At 39.9% G+C, this 23,133-nt stretch overlaps 1 protein-coding gene across 6 annotated transcripts in view; it reads left to right on the top strand.

Annotated features, from left to right (window-relative positions):
* Nucleotides 1-23,133, top strand: part of SMURF2 (SMAD specific E3 ubiquitin protein ligase 2) — a 60,035-nt gene that overhangs the window by 10,011 nt on the left and 26,891 nt on the right. For all 6 annotated transcript variants that reach the window (XR_005956691.1, XR_005956692.1, XR_005956694.1 and 3 more), the window contains exons 2-3: nt 17,771-17,809; nt 19,386-19,494. Coding sequence is in view for 1 of the 6 variants with exons in the window: in XM_041485640.1 (XP_041341574.1) it covers nt 17,771-17,809; nt 19,386-19,494 (148 nt within the window). In the remaining 5 variants the exon portion in view is untranslated. The remainder of the gene's footprint in view (nt 1-17,770; nt 17,810-19,385; nt 19,495-23,133) is intronic.

A 23,133-nucleotide genomic window follows, 5' to 3' on the forward strand; every position in this document is an offset into this window, starting at 1 on the left:
TTTGCAGTGTGGTCCATGTCTGGAGATGCACTTGTCCTGCTCCCACCCTGTGTCACTGCAGTGGAGTGGCAGCAAATGCGCAGGAAGATTGTCCCTGGTCACCCTGACCCTTGGATTGCTCCTTGTCCCCTCAGCACTGTGGGGACTGGGAGCTCTGGGACCTGCACTTGCTTCTACTTTGTGTCATTTGAACATGGAATTGCTCTGTCTGTCTGAACATCTTGGCCTTTTACTTGCCATCAGTGAAATTTATAACTCTGGCTGAACTTGGAATACCAAGCTGGAGCTAATAATGCCAGCCCCAGTTAGCACTTCCCATTATCAGGCACTGCTTAGTGCTGTTAGCAGCCAGCTAACACGGACATTTTTCATGCTGAGGAGCTAAATCAGACCAAATTTATTTTGGGAGGATTCTGCTAAACTTCAACCAGTTTCAAAAAGGATTAAAAATACATTGCACATCATCTAGAAATGCTTTGTTCTTGTGAATCCTTTATTCTGGGGCAGAGGCGCTGTCAAACAGGGACACGGTGATAGGCAGGCATGGCTGAATCAGCCAGGTGAGTCTTGGTGCAGGTTTAGTGAGGAGCTGAGCTCTGCCTCTTGAACCTGAACTCAGTGTGCTCCTGGTGTGAAGAGAGGCACCACCTGGAATGCACAGGACACAAAACTGGATGAGGGTGGAGGAGAAGGGAGTGACCTGGAACAAGGAGCTGTCCGTGGAAATGGGCAGATGGTGGAGTCTGATTTTGGCAGTACAAGGCATCTGTTGGTGCCTGGGCTCTGGTGCTGCAGCACTCAATGGACACAGAGTCACAGAGGCAGCCCAGAGTCTCCTGTTCCAGACCTTTCAACACTTGTCTTTCCATCCAGGGAATGCTGTTTCTGCCCATGTGATGTTCTGGTGATCTGTTTTATTGGGAAGAAGGGGTCATCTACAGCAGGGGGGCTTTATAAGAGCTCAAGATGCATAACATGCAAAGAATGTGAGTGGTTACAGTTGGGAAGAGGCCAGAAGTTTAAAAACAAACAGGAAAAAACACCCACCCCAAAATTTATCCCATCTGTTCCTTTGCTTCACATGTCCACCACCTTGATACTATATAGAAGAAATAGGGAATTAAGGGCTGGCTTCTAAGTGGCCATGATTCAGAACATAATTCTAAAAAGGCTTGAAGATAAGATCAGGGTAACTCCTTATGTGTAGAACAAAAGGAATTCTTCAGTTCTTAGCAAACCTGAGAAGTTTTTTTAAAAAGACCCTTGGTTCTAAGAATATCTTGGTCACTTCATTAATGCTAATATTTTATTACTTTAAAAGGGTGTAGAAGACTTGCTGTTAATTATAATTAAATTATGTAGTTTTAAAGTTTCCTTGGCTCATTTACATGCCATATTTTCACAAAAGTTATGGAGTTACAATTAATGCAACTCCAGGAGTTACACGTTTTCAGAGAAGTGTTATCTGCTGTTGATGAGTTCATTACATGAAAGATTTGAGCTTTTTTTAGTTAGAGTCAATGTTAATTTGTTAAATATCAAGCAAAAAGAGAAAGCCACGAGCTATGGCAGTCATCATTTGTACACTGTGATGGATCTTGCATTCTTTGTGACTATTTCTCTGTGGAAGAGGGCAGCCCTTTAATTTTACAGTTTATCCCCACTGGATTTGCACCAGAGCATCTTCCAGTGTCAGGGGGTTGATTTAGTGCCCTGTGCTCTGCTTACACTGAGTTGCCAGTGTTGTGAACCACTTTGATCTTCACTCTGTGTGTGTATGAAACACACACAAAGGAGCTTGCAAAAGCAGAGTTTGACCAGTGAAGAAACAATCCAGAAATTACCTGTACTGGGCAGGTGTATCTCCAGCAAGAGACAAGCAGATGTGCAGTTTGAGGTTTCTTGTAGAGGTCTGTGTGGACAGAGTGAGGAGGAGTTATGGGTGCATTCAGATGGATGGTTTTGGTTTTTTTGTTTTTTTTTTTTTTAGAAAACTAAAAATAAATGAACTGACAAAATGTGAAACTGCAAGGTTTCATTTTAAGTAAACTTAATATTGTCTAACTATAAAGAAAAATGAAGTTTTGAGACTATTTTTATATTTTACAGTTATTTGTTGATGTGTAACAGTGCTTCACTTTTCCCCCAATGTTTGACACTAGTCTGAAACAAAATCTGCTCCTATGGGACTGCTTTGCCAAAAACTGCTTATTTTCACACCTCTTCGTGCTTTGGACAATTATAAAGTTATTAAATACATGATTTTGTTCCGCTGATCCCTTTTATCATGATTTAAGGTCACTGATAGCCTTGCCTGCTTCCCAGGGGGAATGTTCAGGATCTGTTTGGTTTTTAGGTGTACACTACATGCATCACTTTCTGCTGAAATAAATGTCTATTTATCAGCTTAATGGAAGAATAGTTATGTTTGAGAGTTGAGGTGTGTCTTTGTTCTAAAACTATGAAATCTCGAAAAAATAGAGTACCATTTCCATCAGATATGGTGTTAACTGCATTTCATAAAATTACCTTTTTCCAGCAAGAGGTTTTGTTATTTGCACACGTACTCAAGTTTAATGGTTTGTTTTTATTCTGAGGGCATGCTTTCTCCATTGTATTTGGCTAGAGTTTTTTTTACATTTTAATTGAAGTATTTACAATATAGTTATTTTTGTTATAGTGAACCATTTTATTGTTTCAGAAATGAATGAATCATATATTCTAAGTTATTTTTTCCTGGCAAATATTTTTCTTTAATGGTTCCTCAGGGCTAGCTTAAGTTGTGCAGATGAATAATACTTGAAATGCAGTGTCTGATTCATCATGTCATATGTTACAAAGCAAAACCTTTATATATATACACAAGTATATATAAACCTATATATATACATACAGGTCTTTTGACTTGCAAGAACATCAGCTTTACATGGGACTAGACTGGTTGTGTAGCTGTTGCAAGGCAATGAAGTAATTATGCTTCTTGAGTCTGTTGTTTGCTCTGACTTCACCTCCATTTCCTAAAATCCCAAGGTTTTGTTCTGTTTCCCAGGTTTCCCTCCTCTGTCTCAGCTGGAAGAGCAGGTGCTGGCTGTGCAGTGAGCTCCCAGGCCTGTGATCCCTTTGCAAGGGCAAGGTGTTTGCAGTGGAGTGTTGGATGGATTTTGGCATGAGGGAAAGGGTCAGAGGGGATCCTCTGCTATGCTACAAGGCAAATGAGATTTAATTTTGGTAACAGGTATAGCAGAAGGTAACCACAGGGTGGTGTGGAACCTGCTCATGGTAAATGGTCTTTGCATGTTGAATCAGTTTCTGTCTGGCCTTTCAAGTCAGTCCCAGGTGGAAGAGTCCAGGTGCATTCCTTGACTGCTCAGCACGAATTCAGCAGCCAGATTGGAGCGATAGAGATGAGTAAGTGGCTCCACAGCCCCCTGAGAATGCAAGAGAGCAATGTCAATACTCTGTAATTTTTGTTAGCCGAGTGTGCATTCTCTATACTGAGGTTTTAGAAGAGTAAGAGTATCAAAAGAGCATCTACTATGTGGGCATGTGTTTCTGTGAACACTGTGAAGCCTGTACAGACCAGGTCTGCTTTTTTTTGGTATCTATATAAGTGATTTATGTAATCTGGAATGTAAAGGATTAAGTTCTGATAGATTTTGCTTAGGCATAAAAATATCATATACAAATTGGTTTTTCATATGTTTCCCAGATTCACTATAAGGAGGTTAAAAGAAAACAACAACAAAACACCAAACCACAAAAAATATCCAAAACACCAAACCACACCTCCCAAATCTCCCCGTGTTTTCTCTGTTGCCCCTACCCTGAGCTTCTGTCCACACAAATATTTATAAACAGCAAGTAATGCACTTTCTTTTGCATGCACAAAGCTCTGGGGAAAATCAGGAAATGTTTCAGTATGTGTAAGGCGTTTAATATTTTGTTTTGCTCTGATTTATTTTTCAAAGAGTCGTGGAGTCCTGCCTAAAAAACTAGAATACACTCCCTGTGAGCTTATGTTACCTTTGTGTAAAACAGTCAAACCTCTACTGCTGGAACTCAGAAATTCATGGACAGAATGACTAGAACAGTAAAAATGACTTAAAAAAATGTGGATATTGGATAAACTGGTATGAGCCCAGCTGCTGAGGATAAATTGATTTTGCTATTGCTTTAAATCTGTGATGTGTTGGTATTTTGGCAGAGTAAGAAAAACAAGGATATTAGAAAGTAATTTACTGCCCTGGGATTAGTGAGGAGTGTTGTGTTTCTGTGACTGGGGCAGGCCGGGCTGCTGGAGATGTGTCTGATAAACAGGACGAGGTCTAGTCTGACAGCTGGCAACAATAGCTTTTGCTCAAAGTCAGGTGTACTAAATTAGCAAATCTATTACAAGGCTACAGGAGAAATCTCACAGAAGACAAGCCTTGTAGGCAGCAGTGCTGCCAAATGGGAAATGATTCATCGTCTCTGAATGGGATGAGCACTGAGCAGAAGCAGTTTAAACCTCAGACTGCTTTGGCTCATAAACCACCAAATATGTGATTAACACTTTATCTTCTCCAATCCCGTGGTTTTTATTGTCTCCTGAAGAACAGTCTGTATTTAGGAACAAAATCTGTGAGACTCGTTTGTTTCTTCTAATCTCTCTTTTGGAAGTTTGAATGTGTTTAGGTATTTTTTTGATTTTTAGCTAAATGACAGAATGTTTGTGTGCACCCTAGAAAGCACTCCTGTCCTGTGATCCTTCAGCAACAGCACCTTTTAGTGAGGACCAGGAGTGCAGGCACAGCTCCCTGAACTGACTTACTGTAGTTTATTTGCTTATATTTAGTGAAAATACATGATTAGCTGAGATGTGGTTTAATGTAGGATGCCAGTTCCAGGGTGATCACTGCATTTTGATTTTTAGTATTTTAAAAACTTGCATCACTTTAACATTAACAATGCTATTCATAGACTACAATGTTGAAAGATGAAAAGGAAATATATTTATGAATTCTTAAATTTAATTAATGCAGAAAGGAGGTACAGTTTACAAAGTTGGATGAAGCAATGTAAAAGGGAAAAAGCCTGTGCCTTCTTTGTCTCCATATAACTGATCAGGTATTTAGTATATCTCTGGTCTTATTTTAGTATAAATTGTTATAATGGCTCTAAGATATATAAATGATAGAGAAACTAAAGGAATTAGGTCATTGGAAGGTGTTTAGCATTCAATAATTGAGATGTCAGAAGATGGTTGTGAGAGAAATAACATTGTACTTGGAAAGTTAATATATTTATTTAGCAAATAATTATATTTGGGTGCCCTGGGATAGCACTCAATTAGCAGTTGAGATGTCCAAGGAGCAGTGTGTCTAGGAAATGCATGTAAAGACTCCTCTGGAAAACCTGGCCTGCTCTTACCTTGCAGCCATGTAAGAAATGGTAGAAATCAGTATTTTATATTTTTATCACGTTGTGAGCAGAACTGTAAGAGGTTCAGGGTTCCTAGAGTGAAAGGCTGCAGGGAAATGAGGCTTTTCAATTTCTGTATCCCCTCACCCCCACCATGTCCACTCAGACTGTCTGAATTTCATAACTGGTGTTCGAGGTCCTTGGAAATACTTGGATGCTCCTTGCACTTGGAAGCCATTCTGCCTTCTGTAATGAAATGTTCTTGAACTTGTTGGGAATATTTTCCTGGGTTTTTATCCATTTGCTGTACTGCTCGGAGTGTTGATGTGTTACGCTTTTTGCATTCCTGTAATCACCTTACACTCCTCTTTTCAGTCTCAGCTCCTCCCCATTATCTTTCTTCATCTTCACTCTACCCTGCTTAGTATCTTCTACTCTGTGTTCTTATTTTTCAAAGAAATTAATGTAGTTTTACTTCTGGAACATTGCATCTTCCAAGTTGTAGTTTAAATAGTATGGCAATGGTTTTTGGGCAAGATCTTTTATTTCCATGTATTGGTGAGCTATTTAATCTGAATCTCTTGGTGTTCTGTTTCTTTAAATTCCCTTTTATATTATTTCTTACAATATTATATAAATTGTACTGATTTGACTAAATAATTTAATCAACTTGTGTAAACCCAAAGTAAAACAAAACCAAGGCTTTCCTGTAAGTTGCTTTGCTTCAGCTGAAATAAATAAGATTGCTCATTCAGTTAGCTCATATCTTCAACAGCAGCAGCTTCTTAAACTGTTTGGATTTGTTCTGTAGAACACATCTGTTTAAACAGGGAAACAAAACTGAATCTGTCCATATTAAAGGACTGCAATAACTTAATCAGTTTATAAATAGTATAGGCTAATGATGTAATAACCTCCTGGAGATGAAGCTTCATGGGTGTGTGGTGGGGGATAAGACTGGACTGAGGTACATGAGAGTTTTAATGATGTTTGAATGGTGACATTGTCTTGGTTTTCCATGTGTGCTGCCTTTAAGCAGCTGGAGTTTTCCTGATTTAGATGATGTTGCATTTCTGCAGGTCCAGACAGGATTCCATCATCAGAGGCATGACCAGGTAAAGGTGTGTGTGTGTATAGTCCCCACACCTTCCTGCTCACCCTGCTGTATTTTTGGCAGAAGCCAAACTGTCAAGATCCAAAGAGAGAGAGGGGCAACTTCAGAGTTGAAAGCTTTCCACTAAAACCAATTTTACAAAAAAATGTGAGTATAGGGATATTGTGCTTGATTTTTTCAACTGTACTAAATAAGAAAGAGGCAGGCTCCACATATTATGAAGGAGACAGAATGTCTGAGGTTGTGGATATTGATGATAATGCAGGAGGATATAAGAGTATATTACTCATCTGTATTGCTCCATGTAATATCAGTACATCATGTCAGTACATCAGGTGTAGTAATAAAACAAAATTGTGCTGAACTAGCAGTTTGGATTAAGGGCAGATGTTTAATTAATGATTTTTGCTAGTGATGGTATCAAAATCATGACCCTCTTGAACTCTTTAACATGGTTTTACTTATTAGAGGATTATTTTTTGTAAATACTTAAACATATATTTGAAATGCCAGAATTCTTTTTTTCTCCCTAATAAAATTTGTTGCCCGAGCTTTTCTCATGAGTTAGGAATTACTTCTTAAAAAGCATCTGACAATCCTTTTGGTAGTACTGATAAAATCAATATGTACAGCATTTTCCTGGAGTGGCATGGGAATTACTTGTGAAGGGTAAATAATGTCCGTGGTTTTGGGGTCTTTTTTTTCGTTTTTCTTTTTTTTTTTCCCCCTGCTTCTTTTCCTTTCTCCTCTTCCCAGAAAAGCCCCAGCAGTAGTGGTGTTCCCCAGGGACCGTGTGTGCAGCAGAGACAGAGTTTTGAGATTTCCTGTTTAAATCACACGTGTGGCCATGTCCTGACAGCGCTGGCAGCCCAGCCTGGAAGCTGCTGGGACCCACAATCCCTGACACCCAGGAGTCTGACTTAGCTGCAGGTGCCTCTTGTCTGAGCCCTTGTTAAAATTCAGGGCATTTTTGTCCAGTTGGTAATTAGATCATGAGTTTCTTTTGTTGTTGCCTGTACTACAGCTCATTCAGAGGGTGGAGAGTTTTACTGCAGTGAAACAAATCCAAGGGCTCTGCTCCTTGCTGGCAGGTTTGTCCCCAGCACGTTGCATGAAATACATCAGGCAGAGCTATCATTTATTTCTCCCATTAAATTTTTCCCCCCACTCCTGTTCCTGTCAAAACAAACTGAGAAATAAATGAATGAATTTCCATGTTGCCTTTTTTATTTACCCATCAGAGGAATGATCCTGTGTTCCCTTAAGTATTTTACAAGTTGATAGTTTTGGATTAATTGCTTTTGTTTTGGTTAAAAACTAACTGCTGGCATTATAAAGAAGTCTTTAAGGACTGAGGTAAGATTTTTAGCACAATTATAAGAGTTTGAGATAAGAGTGACCCTCTTTTCTTTGCCTGAACTCTTAAAAACTATTTTATTCCAGTATTTATTGGAAAATTGAATTAGAGTTTACTTCACTCATGCTTGGATATAAAAACCACCTCTGCAGTTAATTTTGAGATTAGTTAATTTTGGTAATGGTACTCTAAAGATTTTTTTTTATGGACTACTTTTTTAATACTGCAGGAGGGTAAGAAATAATTGAGACTGTTACAGGAAACATAACAGCAAAGTTGAAGGATTCTTTCATCTTTTTAATGGATTTGTGTTTCCCACCCTGATTTTGTTTACTGGACTGTGATTTTATACTTGTCACCAATATGAGAAACAGAAGGAATAACTTTGAAATTGGTCTGAAAATTGATCTTTGCTGACTTTTTCCTTTGAAGCATTCTGCTGGCTGTTAATTTAAAGCTGTGTTGTTCCCCCCACCCCAGGTGGCAGCACAGTTTTGAGTCTCTGTAAGTGGTGTCTGTCCCACAGCTCCATGGTACAGTAGTGGTTGGTTTTTCAGATGTTGAAAAATGGGTGAAATGGGATGATTAGGCCATTTTGGAGGAGGGTGGAGAAGAGAAATGGAATTTATAGTGTATGAAAGTTGTGCATTGGAAACATCCTGGCTGGTCTGAGAGGCTCCATCCACACTGAACCAGGAAATGCAGATATTCCCAATAGCCTTTGTTTTCTTTAAGTTTCCCACGTGTTACTTCTGCTTCCTTCTCACTGAGCTGTGGCTGAAGCCCTAATTTACACAGAGCCCTGATGAGCATGGTTTAATTGTATCATTCAGCTTTAATTTACACATTTGGTATATAGCTAAAAAAAACCAGCAAACCAAACCCAACTTTTTTTTCATCTACTTACTCAGCTTAACCTGATTTAATGTGAATCTCCATGAAAAAGACTTGTAAACCTTTCTGGTAGGGTTTGCAGTGCCTAGGGAGGGCTGCTATCTTCATTGCAGAAGTGGCAGCATAATTTCTTTCCTTTACCTCTTGAGAGGCGTATCAAACAAACTGGACACATGAATAGGGTGGGTGACGTGTGTGGCAGCGAGCCCATCGCTCAATGAATCTGGGAAACGTGAATGCATGAGCTGCACGGAGGAGGAATTCAATGGGCTGGGGGGTTTTGTGTTTTGTTTTACTCTTGGCTTGGAGTGGAGTAAGGGAGGAGAAGTGGAAAAGGAAGCCTTTTGTTTACAGTGAAACAATGCTGTGAAGTAGACATCATGATGTAAAAACAGGAGTCTAAACATGGCAAATCTGGGCAGGCTCCATCTGGCCGTGGCCACGAGTCACTCAGCCGTCCCTGCACAGACTGATGCAGTCTGGAGTCGCTGTCCTGTCGTCCTTCCCTTACGGGAATTTAAAATAGCCTTGGAGACTCTCTCCCAGAATTTTATTATTGCATGAGATGAATGATTTATTGGTGTAACTGTTTCTATCCAGTGATGCATTGCATCTTTGTTCTGTCTGATAAATGTGTGATGTTTTCATTTGGAGTTTCAAACTCCATGAGTTACATTATGTGCAAGTTATATGGGTCTGGAATTCTAAATCTAGTCACAGCACAGCCAATTCTTGTGGAGAACTTAGAGTGAATCTGTTGAAGAGAAAATGGACTGGTTTTGTGTTAGGTTCTGGCATCTTTTGCAGTTGTTTAAATTATATTGCATTATTAGGGCATTTGTCACTTCTGGATATGCATATTGCTGATTATTATGGGTTTGTTTGTCTGTTTAGTCCCAGGGAAAAATTCTGCTTTGTTGAGACACAGGTTTCTAACTGACAATACTTATAATGTATGTGATCCTTGGAAATGGGTTTCACTTTACATGTAATGTATTAAGGATTTAGCATCTGGCTTGTGTTGAACTTACAGAAATGTGTTTATGGGAAAATTTAGAATTATAACAATTAGTTAAGGAAATTCTTGTTAAAAGTGTTCTTCTGGTACCATGTTTATACTAATACATATTTTAATGGAGTTTATTTTAAAGCTCTCTGCCTTGTGTTTGGACATGAGTCTAGCAGTGATGCTTTTATATGTCACTCAGAATATTTTTCTGCAACCTGACATGTTAGTATTAAATAGCACTTTAAAAATCCATTAGTACTTTCAAATTGTTCTAATGCCTATTCTTAATAAGAGTTAGAATTGGTACATGATTTTAAGTTTGCATTCAATTTAAACAAGGTTTATAAATCTGTAAGAGAATTAGAAATTAATTTCCTACCAGTATAAGCTGTAGATGTGCTGGGAGGCAGCTGTGCCTCTTGATATCACCATCCCTTCCCAGTTGCCCTGGCTCCCATCAGGAGCAGAAGGGATTGTGTGATGCAGCTCCTAGTTCACATCAGGAGAAGACACCCAGGTGCAGCAGCCCAGTGATGGTGTTTGGGGTGTACCTGGCTGCTTGCCCTGCAGCTCTTCCTGCTGCAGAGCTGGGATCTGGGGCTGGGGGAGAGTGATTGCCTTGGGTGCCATCGAACAGAGTGTGTCTGAAATCAGCATCAGCCTGTCCAGTGTCCTTGGGTGAACTGGGCTTCCATGTGCTGGCATATGGCACCTGCAGCTCCACTGGGCCCTGGAGGGCGTGGAGGTTGGAGTGTTGATTTGGGTGATGCTGAATTTTACAATGAAGTGTTGGGGAAAATAATGTATTACTACATTATTGCTACTGTTCTCTCTGTGTGTACATGTTTCATACTGACTCTAGCTTAGAGCTCATTAAGTTATTCTCAATTTTTGTTGCTTTGTGTGACCCAGAAGGAACAGCTGTCCATGAGTAAAGCAGAGCAGCCTGGAAGTAATCGTGTGTGTACTTGCAAGAGAAGTGCTTTTTTGTGTTTTAGTTCTGCATTTCTGAGTGTGCTATGGGAAATGGAAAAGCTGAATGTTTAAGGAGAAGATTGTGTCTCTAAAAACCTGAAGGGTGTTAACTGGTTATGTTGGTATACTGGTGGCAAAATCTGCTTTTAACTTAATTTTGTTTTTAATAAAATAAATTTCTGGAGCTGCCAAACAGAGGCAGGAGGAGAAAAAACTATATGTCTGCATTAAAAGGAAAACATTGGGGTAGCATTTTGTTTTATGGGGTGCACTTCTCCAGCACAACTGCAGCAGGGGCATCTTGGCTGATCCTCCCTGCTCTGCAGCCATGTGCTTGTGCCACTTCCTTTGCCACAGGTTTGCAGATGGCGTGACTGCAGGGTGAGCCTGTGCAGCTCTAGGAGCCAGTGATGAACTAATCTGTCTCCCCAGAAGGTTAATTTTCTGTTAAGCCAGTTCAGCTTCCTGCTCTACCTTGTATCCCTGTGCTAGCTGGACCTGCTTTGAGGGAGGAACAGCTGCAGCCCCCTGTCCTGTTGGGTGCAACCTGAAACCTTCCAGCGTGCTCCAGTCTGCTCGAGTAATGGTCAGCTGCTGTGTTCTGACCCATTTCGTGCTGCAAGACCTCGACTCCAAACCCCTGTGCACCTGTAAAATACAGTATTTGCTAGGTTTACCTGTCTTTGTTTGTCCCTTCTTGACAGCAATCCATTGCAACCTTCAAAAAATGCAGGAATTTCATTAAGCAAAAGTAAACTCTCAGTTTTACGGTCATATTCTGTCACATTTTGTTCATTTGCAGAAAAAGCACCTTTCAAAGGAAATGGAACCTTAAAAAAAATTCCTCAGAGAGATTAACTGTAAAATAAAACTGCATGTGAATAGTTAGGGTAAACAATTTTGTTTCAAAACCTTAATTGAGGTAGTTATTACCTCAACAGCTGTATTTGCAAAATCCATAAGGCATTATTTACAGCTCTTTGTTCAATAAATAGTTGAGGACCTCCTGTTTTATATTTTCCCATGTGGGAATTTAGGCAGGTCCAAGGAGGAATACAAGCAGAAAAATATAAGTTTCTTGTGAGCGTGCCAACAATGGAAGAAACCAGTAGGAATTTGTTTAAAACTGTTTGAAGTATTGAGCCATCCTGCTGGAACCTGTGCACAGTGTGCTGTTTGCCTGTCACAAATGGCTTTTCTAAAAGAAATAAATGAATTTGCAAAGAATTTTGTACATTGTGGAGAAAAGTACATCATGTCAGCCTTAGATTCAAACACCCAAGCAATTTTTGGGTCCCAGGGGCAGCCGTGAAGGCGAGGAGGGGTGTGAGTGTGCCTTCATTTGCCTTCCTCCCTCTCCCTCCCCCAAGCAGGCTCATTCCAATCAGCAGTGTAATTGGAATGCAACCACAGTCTGGAGGAGGAAGGGGAATTTTTGGCAAGGAGAGGCAGAGCAGTTGGGAGCTTTATTCAGATTAAAGCATAGACGACCATTCATTATCAGTACAACACACATTAGCAACAGCATAGCATTGTGTTTCTACAGCTGGGGCTTATTTCGGTGATTGTATTGCCCCGCATAGAACATGCAAACAACTGGGATCTGATCACAAAACCCAACGCTAATGGCTTTCAGTAAAAGATGGTGTTTCTGTGGGGGGAGAAAGACTTGTCTTCAAAATGAGCCATTGTGGTAAAAATTGATAGGCAGCCTGTCGCTCTCCCCTGTGTTACATATGTTCTTGAACAAGTGCTTTTTTCTGGGAGAAAATCCCTCGGGGAAGGAAAAAACCAACAGGAATGATAATGTTCAAACTGTTGGTTGGATTCAGAAGGCTGAACTTGTTCTTCTGTGGTGATGACACGTGGAAAGCCAGAAGATGAGAAAACATAATCTTAGCTTTGGACCGAGTGCTTTCCTCCCCATAACCTCAGGGCTGTCTGTTGACACAGTGTGGGTTCTTATGGATGGATGTTTGGCATGGGATGGGGGGTTCTGCTGAGCCACGTGTAGGCTGAAATGTGTTGATTGTGTGTTTCCTTCTGCAGCGGGTGTGCTCACTTCCGTGGACATTCATGATTGGTTTTTTTTCTTACCTGTCTTCCTTAATCTTTTTTTGATAGTATTGGTGTGTCTCAAATATACACATTTAAAAACTACTTACTTAAGATGGCTTAAGCAATATTATTTTTAACATAGGAATTTTATGACTAGTATATTTGTAAAATGATTGTCTACAGCTGTAGCCCTGAGGTGTTTGTACCTCAGGCTGCTGGGTATAAACACATTTAAACCTTGTCATTTGTCATAAATAAAGAGGCGCATAATAACAGATAACTGAGTGCTACAAACGTGCAGGTAATGTAACACGAAAACCTACCTGTGAAGTGAAGTAGTAGTGTTCCTGTTTTGCAGGTGAATGTGGTGAACAAATTGGCTACAAACAGTTTGATACAGGCTGGAAATACCCACAGGGGTTGAATACACAGCCCTTAAATGTCCGGGTTCCTTGAATTCACATAACACTTTCTTTCCCTCTCATGTTGCTTCCTCAGCACTCATTCTGGTGTTACCCAGCCTTTGGAGGTGAATAGATCATTGAAGACTCTGAGCTCATGTCTGAGAGGTGGTGATTCTGTGAAATCTCATAGATCTTTATCACTTTTTACTTGTTTTCGATGCAAGCATTGGAGCTCTCTGTCCACTTCATGGGCTTCATGTTCTTCCTCCCTCTAACTGTGGAGACCTGGTGTTACTGATATACTTATTATTCTGAAATAAACATACTTTTTAATACTTATAAAAAACAGTGGTAATGTATAACATTGGATACCTTCCCTAATAACAGCTTGATGTCATTAAAAGTTGGATTTTTCTGTAAAATTGGTTCCAAAGTTAGCAGCAGTTGTAACAAGAGTTCTTCAGTAACTAGCAAAAAGAATAAACAGAGTTCAGAAAATGAGAGGGAAATATTTATCTTTCTATTAAATTGACCTTTTCAATAGTCATAGTTCCTTTCAATTTTCATGTGAGTTGAACCAATTATTCACCCCCTCTATAATTGCATGTAAATTTTAATAGCTAACACATAGATTACAGGGGTTTGGGGATACTAAATATTTTGCATTTACTTATAATAGTTACATTATTTTTCAGTAAACTGTTCTTTGTCAGTCACAGGAGTAATAAATAAGAAAAAGGAAATTGGCAAATATTATTCACTTAATTCCTATTTTTGAATGTTTGTGGACTGTGTGGCAAAGCTGTCATAGAAGGAGACTGGGTAGCTTATAACATTATGCTCTTTTCATGTTTTTGTGAGAGGACCTGACTAGCATATGTTAGAATGAGATCATAAAGCATGATAAAAAATATTTAATGTATGTAAACTATGTAAAATTGGTGTGCTGTTTGTCTTGGCATGTATATATTGGAATATTAATGTTCTCTTTTCTGTAGACTACCCAGGAAGTCTGTAATAAACAGAAACATAGCTATCCATTGACTCACTGATACTCTGTAATGAATACTTTATCTACACATGTGTGCTAGAAACCATTAATGTCATTTGATGATGCACTTCTGGTACAACACACCCCTCTGGTTTTTTTCGGTATATCCAGCCATTGGTTTGCATTCTAATTCCAATGCAAGTTTAAATAGCTTAACTTTTTGTTTCAAAAGAATTGTGACAAAAAAGTGCCTTAAAACAAGCACATCCACATAATAAATAACCTTCTGCAGTGCCCTTGTGCCTCCAGAGGATCCATTAGTGCTGGGGCTGTGTAGATCTGATAATGATGAGCGTTGGGTCCAGAATCATCAGCGCTTTGACTTGGCTTTGTCAAGGGAAAGAAATCTCCCTCTAGTTCTTTCTGGGTTTTGAATCTTTAGCTTAAATTGAGCCTAGGATAGAGGACTCAGAGATAATTAAGTCCCGTGAGTTTAGTGAGAATCATTGCCTGGATAAAGAGGAGACCCTGGCAGTGACCTGAAGCCAGAGGAAAAAGCTGCAGCAGATCCTGCACTGCCAGACCAGGGGAGAGCCTGTGTGGGAGAGGGTCTGTCTGAATGCCCAGGGGAAAAGCCTCAGCCACAGCCTTCAGTCAACCATGAAACATAAATCCATAGGAAACCAAACTTCCTTAGCTTTTATTCTCAAGGAACTATTAATCAGCTGGTTATCAGAATATTCAGGACAGGTTTTAATACAGTGTTGAAACTGTTAGAAAAGTGGAGCATAAACTCTGGTACTTTTCCCATCAGTGGGAAAAGTTTTGTCCAAAAAAAGTCCTGAGATAGATGAGAGCTCCGTGTGTGGAAGAAGATTGTTTCACTTTGAGGTGAGCTGATGCTCCTGGGACCTGGGCTTTTTCACCGAGAAATACCTGGCAGAGAGAGTGTTGTTAGTGGAAGCTTTCTCAGCATCTCTCCTGTTTTGTTAACCTGACAAAGCCAGAGTGGGTTGATATCTGACTTGCCTTAAATGTGGTTACTAGAGAGGGAAAAGTTGAGCCAAAAATACTAGTTTGTTCACTCATGGCTAATTGTTGGGGAAGCAGTTATTAGTCTGTGTGCTCTGCGTGTGCCCAGTCTTATAAAAACGACACTTCAGTTAAATTGCATTGGCAGGCTTGCTTTCTTTTTGAAAAGAAGTGTTTGTAATTAGTTAACATTACAATTTCTGTCACAAGAATAGTTGAACCTCTTGTGTCTTGGACATTATACAGTTTCAAGAGCACCCCATGTGGCTGTGCTGTAGATGAATTTTGACTTCACTATTGGATTTTAAGCCCTCAGCTTCACTTGACACTTCCCATTACTTATAATGGGTAAAACTGTGACAATAATTAATATTTTTTTAGATATTTTAGTAAGTTGCCATCTCTCATCCGTATAAGCATCTATTTTACTTGAAGTTTTTTTGCCACTAGATGAAAGGTGGCTGGTGAGCAATAACTATTGCAGTTCTTGGGCAGATGATGTCTGTTGTGTTGTCACTCATCTGGGGATATTCTTGGTGTAATAAAACCTTAAGGAGCAGCAAAAGCAGTTTTTCTATTACCTCTTTTTTTTTCAGATGCCTTTAGGTTGTTCTCAAAGTTCTGGATAGAGTAAACTTTAGATTGTTGGGCACATGTAAGCCTTTGAAACCTGGATTTTTTTATTGCACCATCCAAAGAACTTTATTTGATTTGTGGAGCAGTGATGTGACAGTCTCTTTCTGATATGTACTTGAATGCTGGGTATCAAATACCTGAAATGTTTGACTCTCTATTGGTATTTTGTTACTCTTGACTGTTCGGATTGAAATTATTGGGTGAAAATCCCTTAAATGGAGCTCTGCTTTAGGACTACCAGTATGTCTTTGAATGGAGAGAAATTATACTTATTACTTTTCTCATCTTTAAAAAACCCCAGCAGCTACCAGCCTGGAACCAGGCACTTCTATATCGGGGTAACAGTGTTGTTAGCAGCCCCTTCTATCAAACTACTGTGCTGAAATTTTCCTGGGAACTTTCCTGTGGAATAGAAACGTCCCTTTCCTGTGGAATAGGTCAGTGTGAAGGAGTTGTTCTGTGACTCCCTGTAGCCACTGATAGGCATCTCCTTGTGTTTTATGGAGGACCAAAACTCCTCAGACCTGAGCAGAGTTGTAGCCAGATTTTACAGTGCTGAATTCCAGTGAAAAGCAGCTTCATTAAAATCAGCATCTTTATGAATGTAAAAATTGGGAAAAGATAAATTCCATTGTTTAGACTGTCCAGGGTGGTGCTTCTCTGCCCTGGCTGTGGAAATCTCCATGGGAGTGCTCATGGATTGCCTCTGCCTGCTTTTATTTAGGCAGAAATTGGGGATCAGGAGCCTTGCAGGATCAGTGGGAGGGTATTCTGGAGGGGAAAGGATGACCAATGGTGTTTGCTTTTAGGTGGTGCCTGTGGGATGTGATTATTGGATGCACTTTTCTGTCTTTGCATTTCCTGGCAGTAATAACTATTGGCGATCTCATAGGAAAAATATCCAAGGGAATCATATAGTGAGGAATCTCTTGCAGCATCAGGTTCCAACCAAATAACTCTTCCCACTCCCCACCCCCTTTTTTTTTTAATACTAGCTGTGGGAATGCATGCTTTTGCTCAATCCCCAAGAATCCTTTTGTGTTATCAGTAAATATTTTAATGTTTCACAGGGGAATCTAATATTTCCTGCTTACTAAACCTGTGATAATAGATAAGCATAGTAGTTGAGCAGCGATGCAGTTTGTGAAGTCTTCTTTGTGTACCTTGGCACCTTTATATGAAATTTGTCCCCTTTGACCTTTTATTTATTTATTTGTTTATTTAAATTTATTCTCGTAGGAGATTGTTTTCCCCTGGGTATTTTTAGTTGACAAATGCAAATGTTCCTTCCTTTTAATTTAAACAAACAAACAAAAAAAGCCTGAAACAATTATCAGCTGCTACAAATAAAAGATATCTTTGGAACCATCAAAACTCTGGCTTTAGAAGTTAGTGTGCTCCACCCAAATGCTTTTCAGGTAAAACCTTTTATTTGTTAAGGATGCAGGATAACAGCAAAGCCTTGGCTGCCTAATGTTCTGCTTTTTATGATCAAGGGAGTTTTTGCTGGGCTGTAGAACTGAGCATAAGCCCCTGCTTGTGTCCCAGCACTAATTATGGTGAGCCGGCCTGGAGTGCTCCAGGTCCCTCTCTGGTGAACTCACACTTGGCACAATGGTTGATGGGGAGACAAAAAAGCCACGTGAAACTATTGCCTGAGGAAACCACAACCATCTCACTTGCACTGTTATCTGCCTCCAGGTGCATTGCTAAAAGATGACACTTCCAGCTCAGCTTTCAGGAATTAATTCACATGGCAGTATAAATGATGAAGGAGCACAGTTCATTTATGTTTGTTTTATTTTAAGCAAGATTTTCTGAAGTGCTGGTCAGGTAAAATAACGTTTTTTTTAAAGTTGGCAATCAGTAACTTAATTTTGTATTTCTGTTCTTCTTGCAGTACTGTGTGCAAAAAACTTGGTGAAAAAGGACTTTTTCCGTAAGTAGCTGTTATAGTTTTATACATTTATTTATAGATGGAATAAATATTATGCAAGTTCTATAGTCCAGTATTTGCATATGATCATTATATTAAGATATGTGCAGTAAGGGGGCTGAATGCTTTGATGTTTTATTTCAGGGCTTCTGTTTTTGTCTTAGGTAACACTCATCACAGAATCATGATAATAATTAAAACACTGACACACTCTGTCTGTTTTTATGGGAGTGGGAAACAAATTTATCCACTCAGGCAAATTACATGTTTTTCAAATTTAGTGCCATATATTTATTAAGTCGTTTTTCATCCAGGAGCCTTTTGTCAAGCAAACAGATGTGCTCCTTAATTATTAATAACCACCTCATAACACCAACGTACTCTAAAATTATATTTTAATTAATTTTAATAATGTTTTGAAAGAAGTGCTAAGAAGTAGATGAAGAAGGCAGAAAGGAATGCCATTGTCTGTGTCCTGCATGCACAGATCACCTGCCTGCCACCTCCCACCTTGGGAGCAGGAGGAGTTCGGAAGAGCAAACTTGAGCTTTGGAAAGAAATAGAAGAGGCAATGATCCAGAATTATACTGTGATTTGAGAAACTTCTAAAACATTGCTTCTATCTGAATTTCTGTATTGGATTGCAAGTTCTTGGGTGTTTAGCAGTTTGATCATGCCTGAAAAGAACCTCTCAGGATGTGCAATGTGTGATGCTGAAGCACAGATGTCCCAAGGTCCCACTCCTTTGTCCCCACGTGCTTTCTGTGACACTTGTCCTGAGCCTGCTGCTGCCTGACCAGCTCTGGCTGAGTCACCTGAAATGCAGCTGGGACAAAATTGCACCTCGGCAGATGTGATAAATGTTTCCCCACCTTGGTTCTTCCAGCTGGCTCACAGCACTCGATGAGGGGAGGAATGAATGAGTGTGAGGGAGAAGGGCAGGACCTGGGGAGTCAGGGGTGGGACCATCCCTTGGTGTCAGTTCACAGGAGGTGCTGATCATGGGCTGCTCTGCTCCTGCTGCTCTTCCACCCCTGAATCTGGAGTTCAGCACCATCTTTACACTGATTTTTGGTGTTCTGATGAACCTGTGTTCAGTGTTCTGTAGGTACTGAGCTGGCAGCAAACGGAGCACAAAGCCAGCAGTACACTAAGTGGATCCTAAAAGCAAAAATAACCTGTTACAGGCAATTCTCTGTTACACCAATATCAGCCAAAGTTGTGATTTGATCTTAAACATATAAAGAATGTAACTCTGTTTTCTCTGCCTTTGTCTTCTTTGTATACCGAGAATTTACTTAAACCTAAATTGCAAAGATTAGGGTGTTTGGATTTTTTTCCCCCCAATGTGTTTGACTTACACAACTTCTTCCTAGTCCATATCAGTGAAATAAATTGCTGTTTTACCCACTTCCCTTGCTTAATATGTCATGTTATTCCCATTGACAAAGTAGGGGTCTTACTTATGAATAAAAGGCAAATAAATCTTCAAATGAAAGATTAAATAACTGAGCAATGATAAAGGACTTCAAAGCATCCTGATCCACTTTGCAGCTTTTTTTTCTTTTCCTCCTTGTAGGACTTCCTGATCCCTTTGCTAAGGTTGTGGTGGATGGATCTGGCCAATGCCATTCTACAGATACTGTGAAGAATACACTTGATCCCAAATGGAATCAGCATTATGACCTGTAGGTGGTAACAGTGATAACCAAAGGTTTGAAGTGAAATCCTCTAAATTACACAGACAATGTCAGATGTTCTTTATCCTGTGCTATGTATGGCTTGGAAAGTATCCCAGAGTTTATTAGTTTGAGCGAAAAGTCCACCTAGCAAAAGTCCATTTTCTCATTTACCTCAAAATTTAAACACTGCACTTGTTTTTCTGGTGCTGACATCTGCAGCATGCTTACATGGACTACAGAGTTGTTTTATTGTGGTATTTTCATGTTAAAATGAAGCAAGTAATTGACAGCATTTCCCTCAAACTGCTCTTCTCTTGATGCAATTTTGTTGGTTGTGGTGCCACAGTATCTTTTTCTCTGTGTGCCTTTTGTTCAATTTTCTCTCCTTTCTGTCATTTTCTGTCCCAAATGTTCTCACTGAATTATTGTTATCATCACTGGAGCACCTTTTGGTGCTTCTGAGAAGTAAATTGATATGGCACATATATGTCATGGTTTTCCTCTTTCTAAAGCATAGAATATTTCTGTACAATATAAGTTATTAAAGCGTTGATTTTTATGTAGGTCTCTGTGCATGCTTTATTTTCCTTGTCTTTTATTCTATATCTTTTTCCTTGGGATGAAACATGAGGAAGAGAAATGAACTGTTTTGCTTCATTGTGTTCTCCTGTTCTGATCTCTGACTTTTCCCCCATGGCTCCATTCCCTGTCCTATGTTATTAGAAACTGTTTGAACATATTTATGTTAACTTTGGCCATCACCAAACCTGCAGCAAATTGGTATTGGTACACAGACAATTTCTTTTCCCTCTTTTTCACAGTGAAGAAAAGCTGCTTGATGGGTCTCACAGCAGAATATGAAAGCCTGGTTTAAAGTCATGTCTTGATTTCCTCCTTATTTGAATATCCAAGACTAAATATGTCAAGTCCTTGTTCATAATGTGTTAGTGCAGGTTACAGACCATTTTCTTCACTGATTAACAAAGTATCATGGCAGTTAGTGAAATAATAATATTATAGTTTTATTATCCAAACCCAATTCAAGCTTAGATTCTGCATGTGAGACTGTAATTCATATTCATTAGATAAATGGATGCAAAACAAGTTTTACGTTCATGTGTAGCAAATGGCTCTCTTTTCAATTGAAAGTATTGTAAGTTAACTTGGTTTTTTAATGGTATTAAACCTATCAAAATATTGATTTATACAGAATGGAGGTTTCAGGGGTTCTCTTTGTTTGTTCAAAGGTTCAGACCTTTGCCTTTCCATGTCCTCTCCAAGGATCAGAGTAGAGCTAAGGAGAAATCCCTGAAACCAAGCACAGACTTTGATTGTTTTTTAGTTAGGTGGGTCTGTTAATGAGCATTAATGCACAGCTTTCCAGGGATAGAAGGTGGGAAGTGCTGCCAGCATGGCTGAGTGCAAATCCTTCTGTAACCTTTGTGCAGCTGAGGAAGGGACTCTGCTGTGGGAGGAGGGTGGGTGTTGTTTGGCACTCTGTGAGATTCTGTGTGGAAGATGTCAAAATGCTGTGTGGGATTCTTGCTGGTTCCCTGTGGCTGCCCTAGTACTGGCCAGTTTGAAGTGCTGTGGGACAGTGGAGTTGTCTGGAGTGGCTGTCAAGGATGCTCAGTGCTCCCTGGGCTGATGATTTGATTCCCTTCTGGAGAAAAGAAGCAGAGGACGTGGGAAATGAGGAAGGATGTTGATATGCAAGAAGAGTAATGGAAAAAAACTGTAAAATCTTTAGAAAAAATTCCTTTCTGGTTGTAACTTTTAAGGAAGGATGATGAGGAGGTATTTTTAGGTTGTTTTATAGAACAAGCCATGGTTGTATCTGGATACTGTATTGTCTTTCCAAGGCTGTGATTGTAATCCACAACATATAATAAAAAGCAGAGAGAAAAAGGGGGGTTCTGGCAGAATGTTTTGCTTGAGCAGATTTGAAGCATCTCTTGCTGGATTGTCCAATGGAATTTAGACCTGTGTGAAGTATTTTTTTGGGTGGTGGTTTGTTTTTTTCTTGTTGAGAGAAGTTCCCTTAAAAATTTTGATTCTGGCTGTTGAATTCCCTGATGATAGAAGTATATCCAGTATTTCTAACCAAAGTAAAATTCAGTGTGGTGTCAGGCCTTGTTATTAGAAAATAATCCTTTCCCTCTCCAAATTTTCTTCATAATAATTTAACCCCTGTTATAGTGTCACCTGTTATTCCTTACTCTAAGGAAATGTATTTTCATTTATAAACATCAGTCACATTATCTTCGCTTCCTATTTAAAACAGCAGTAGAAGATTAAATCTCTTTGGTACAAGAACTCTCTGCCTGGCTATTATTGTAAAGTAAATTTTTACTGTGTAATATACTCAGTGTCAGGTCTCAGCTTTTCATCTGCTGCATCAGTTATTAAGATAATTTTTTCATGTACCGTATGGTGGCAGATGCAAATGGCACAGTCAGATGGAGCTGTTGTAATACATTCCTGTAGTAATGTCTGAATTAAGTTGCTAATTCCAGGAGAATTTTGTGGCTTGCTGACCTGATTCAGCATAAGTAGATATTCTGTTGTATAAGAATTTTTTAGAAGGACTTCTGCAGTGTTCTAAAGAGCAAAAAGGGGTTAGCTTCTGCCTTATGTGGTTCTTAATTCAGATCTTGGTGTGAAAAGGAAGTGGTTGAATTAGCTGCTTGGATTCTTCAGCCTAGATGGGTGTGTGTGTAGAGAGGGGGAATCTGGGAGACTTTCCAGAAAGAAATTGCCAAATAGTTGCTGTCTGGATGTAGTTTAATGTCAGTAAAATACCACGCTTGCCCTGGATGTATTCCCCTTCCTTATTTTCAGTCTTGTTTGTGTTTTCCCTATTGTTCAGGCCTTTCCTCAGAGCTTTTGAATACAGACTTGACACATTTACGGACTTATTGCATTCAGAACTAAACTACCTAAACCAGCAGTTCAGGAAATTAAATCCCCTTTTTCTCTTCCTTCCCCTTTCTTCCCTCCTGTGGTAGCCAGACCTCTCCCCCATTGCCCCAGCCTCCCCAGCAGCCCCTGGCCTTAAGGCACAGCAGGTCCCATCCCCTGTTTCTCTCTGCAAGCTGTTCGTGCCATCATCTCCACCCAAACCTGCTCCTGCTCCCAGCTTTAGTCTGTGCCCCTCAACTCCTCATCCCCAGGCTCCTGCATGGACTCTTCTCCTTAGTGATCTCTCTCCAGTGGGACCTCACCCAACTCCCACAAATAACTCCTCCTCTTCCCAAAATCTCCTCACTGCAGCTTCTGCTGCTCTCTGGTGCCTTCACATCCTCAGGCTGCTGCACTGCCCTGGCAGAATCACTTTTCTTCCCCAATCCCCTGACTCTATTTTGTCTAGTTAATGCTAAGGATCCTAGGTTTTTCTCAGGGAGAGAAGGCAGCAGCTCTGCCTAGTACTGTTTTAGACAATCCCATCCTAGATGGAGCTCCTAAAGAGCCATCAAACAGCTCTGTGCAACTCCTTTTCCTTCTCCACGTGGGGCTTGAGGCCCTTTGGATGAAGCTGATGCCCTTTGCAGCAGCCAGTGAGTACCTCGTGTCCCTGCCCCATTCCTGCTCCATTCCTGCCTCAGCCACAGCCCTGGCAGGTCCTGGGGACCATCCCAGAGGCTC

This window comes from Pyrgilauda ruficollis, unplaced genomic scaffold (assembly GCF_017590135.1).
Source record: "Pyrgilauda ruficollis isolate IOZ18807 unplaced genomic scaffold, ASM1759013v1 scaffold72, whole genome shotgun sequence".
Taxonomy (NCBI): domain Eukaryota; kingdom Metazoa; phylum Chordata; class Aves; order Passeriformes; family Passeridae; genus Pyrgilauda; species Pyrgilauda ruficollis.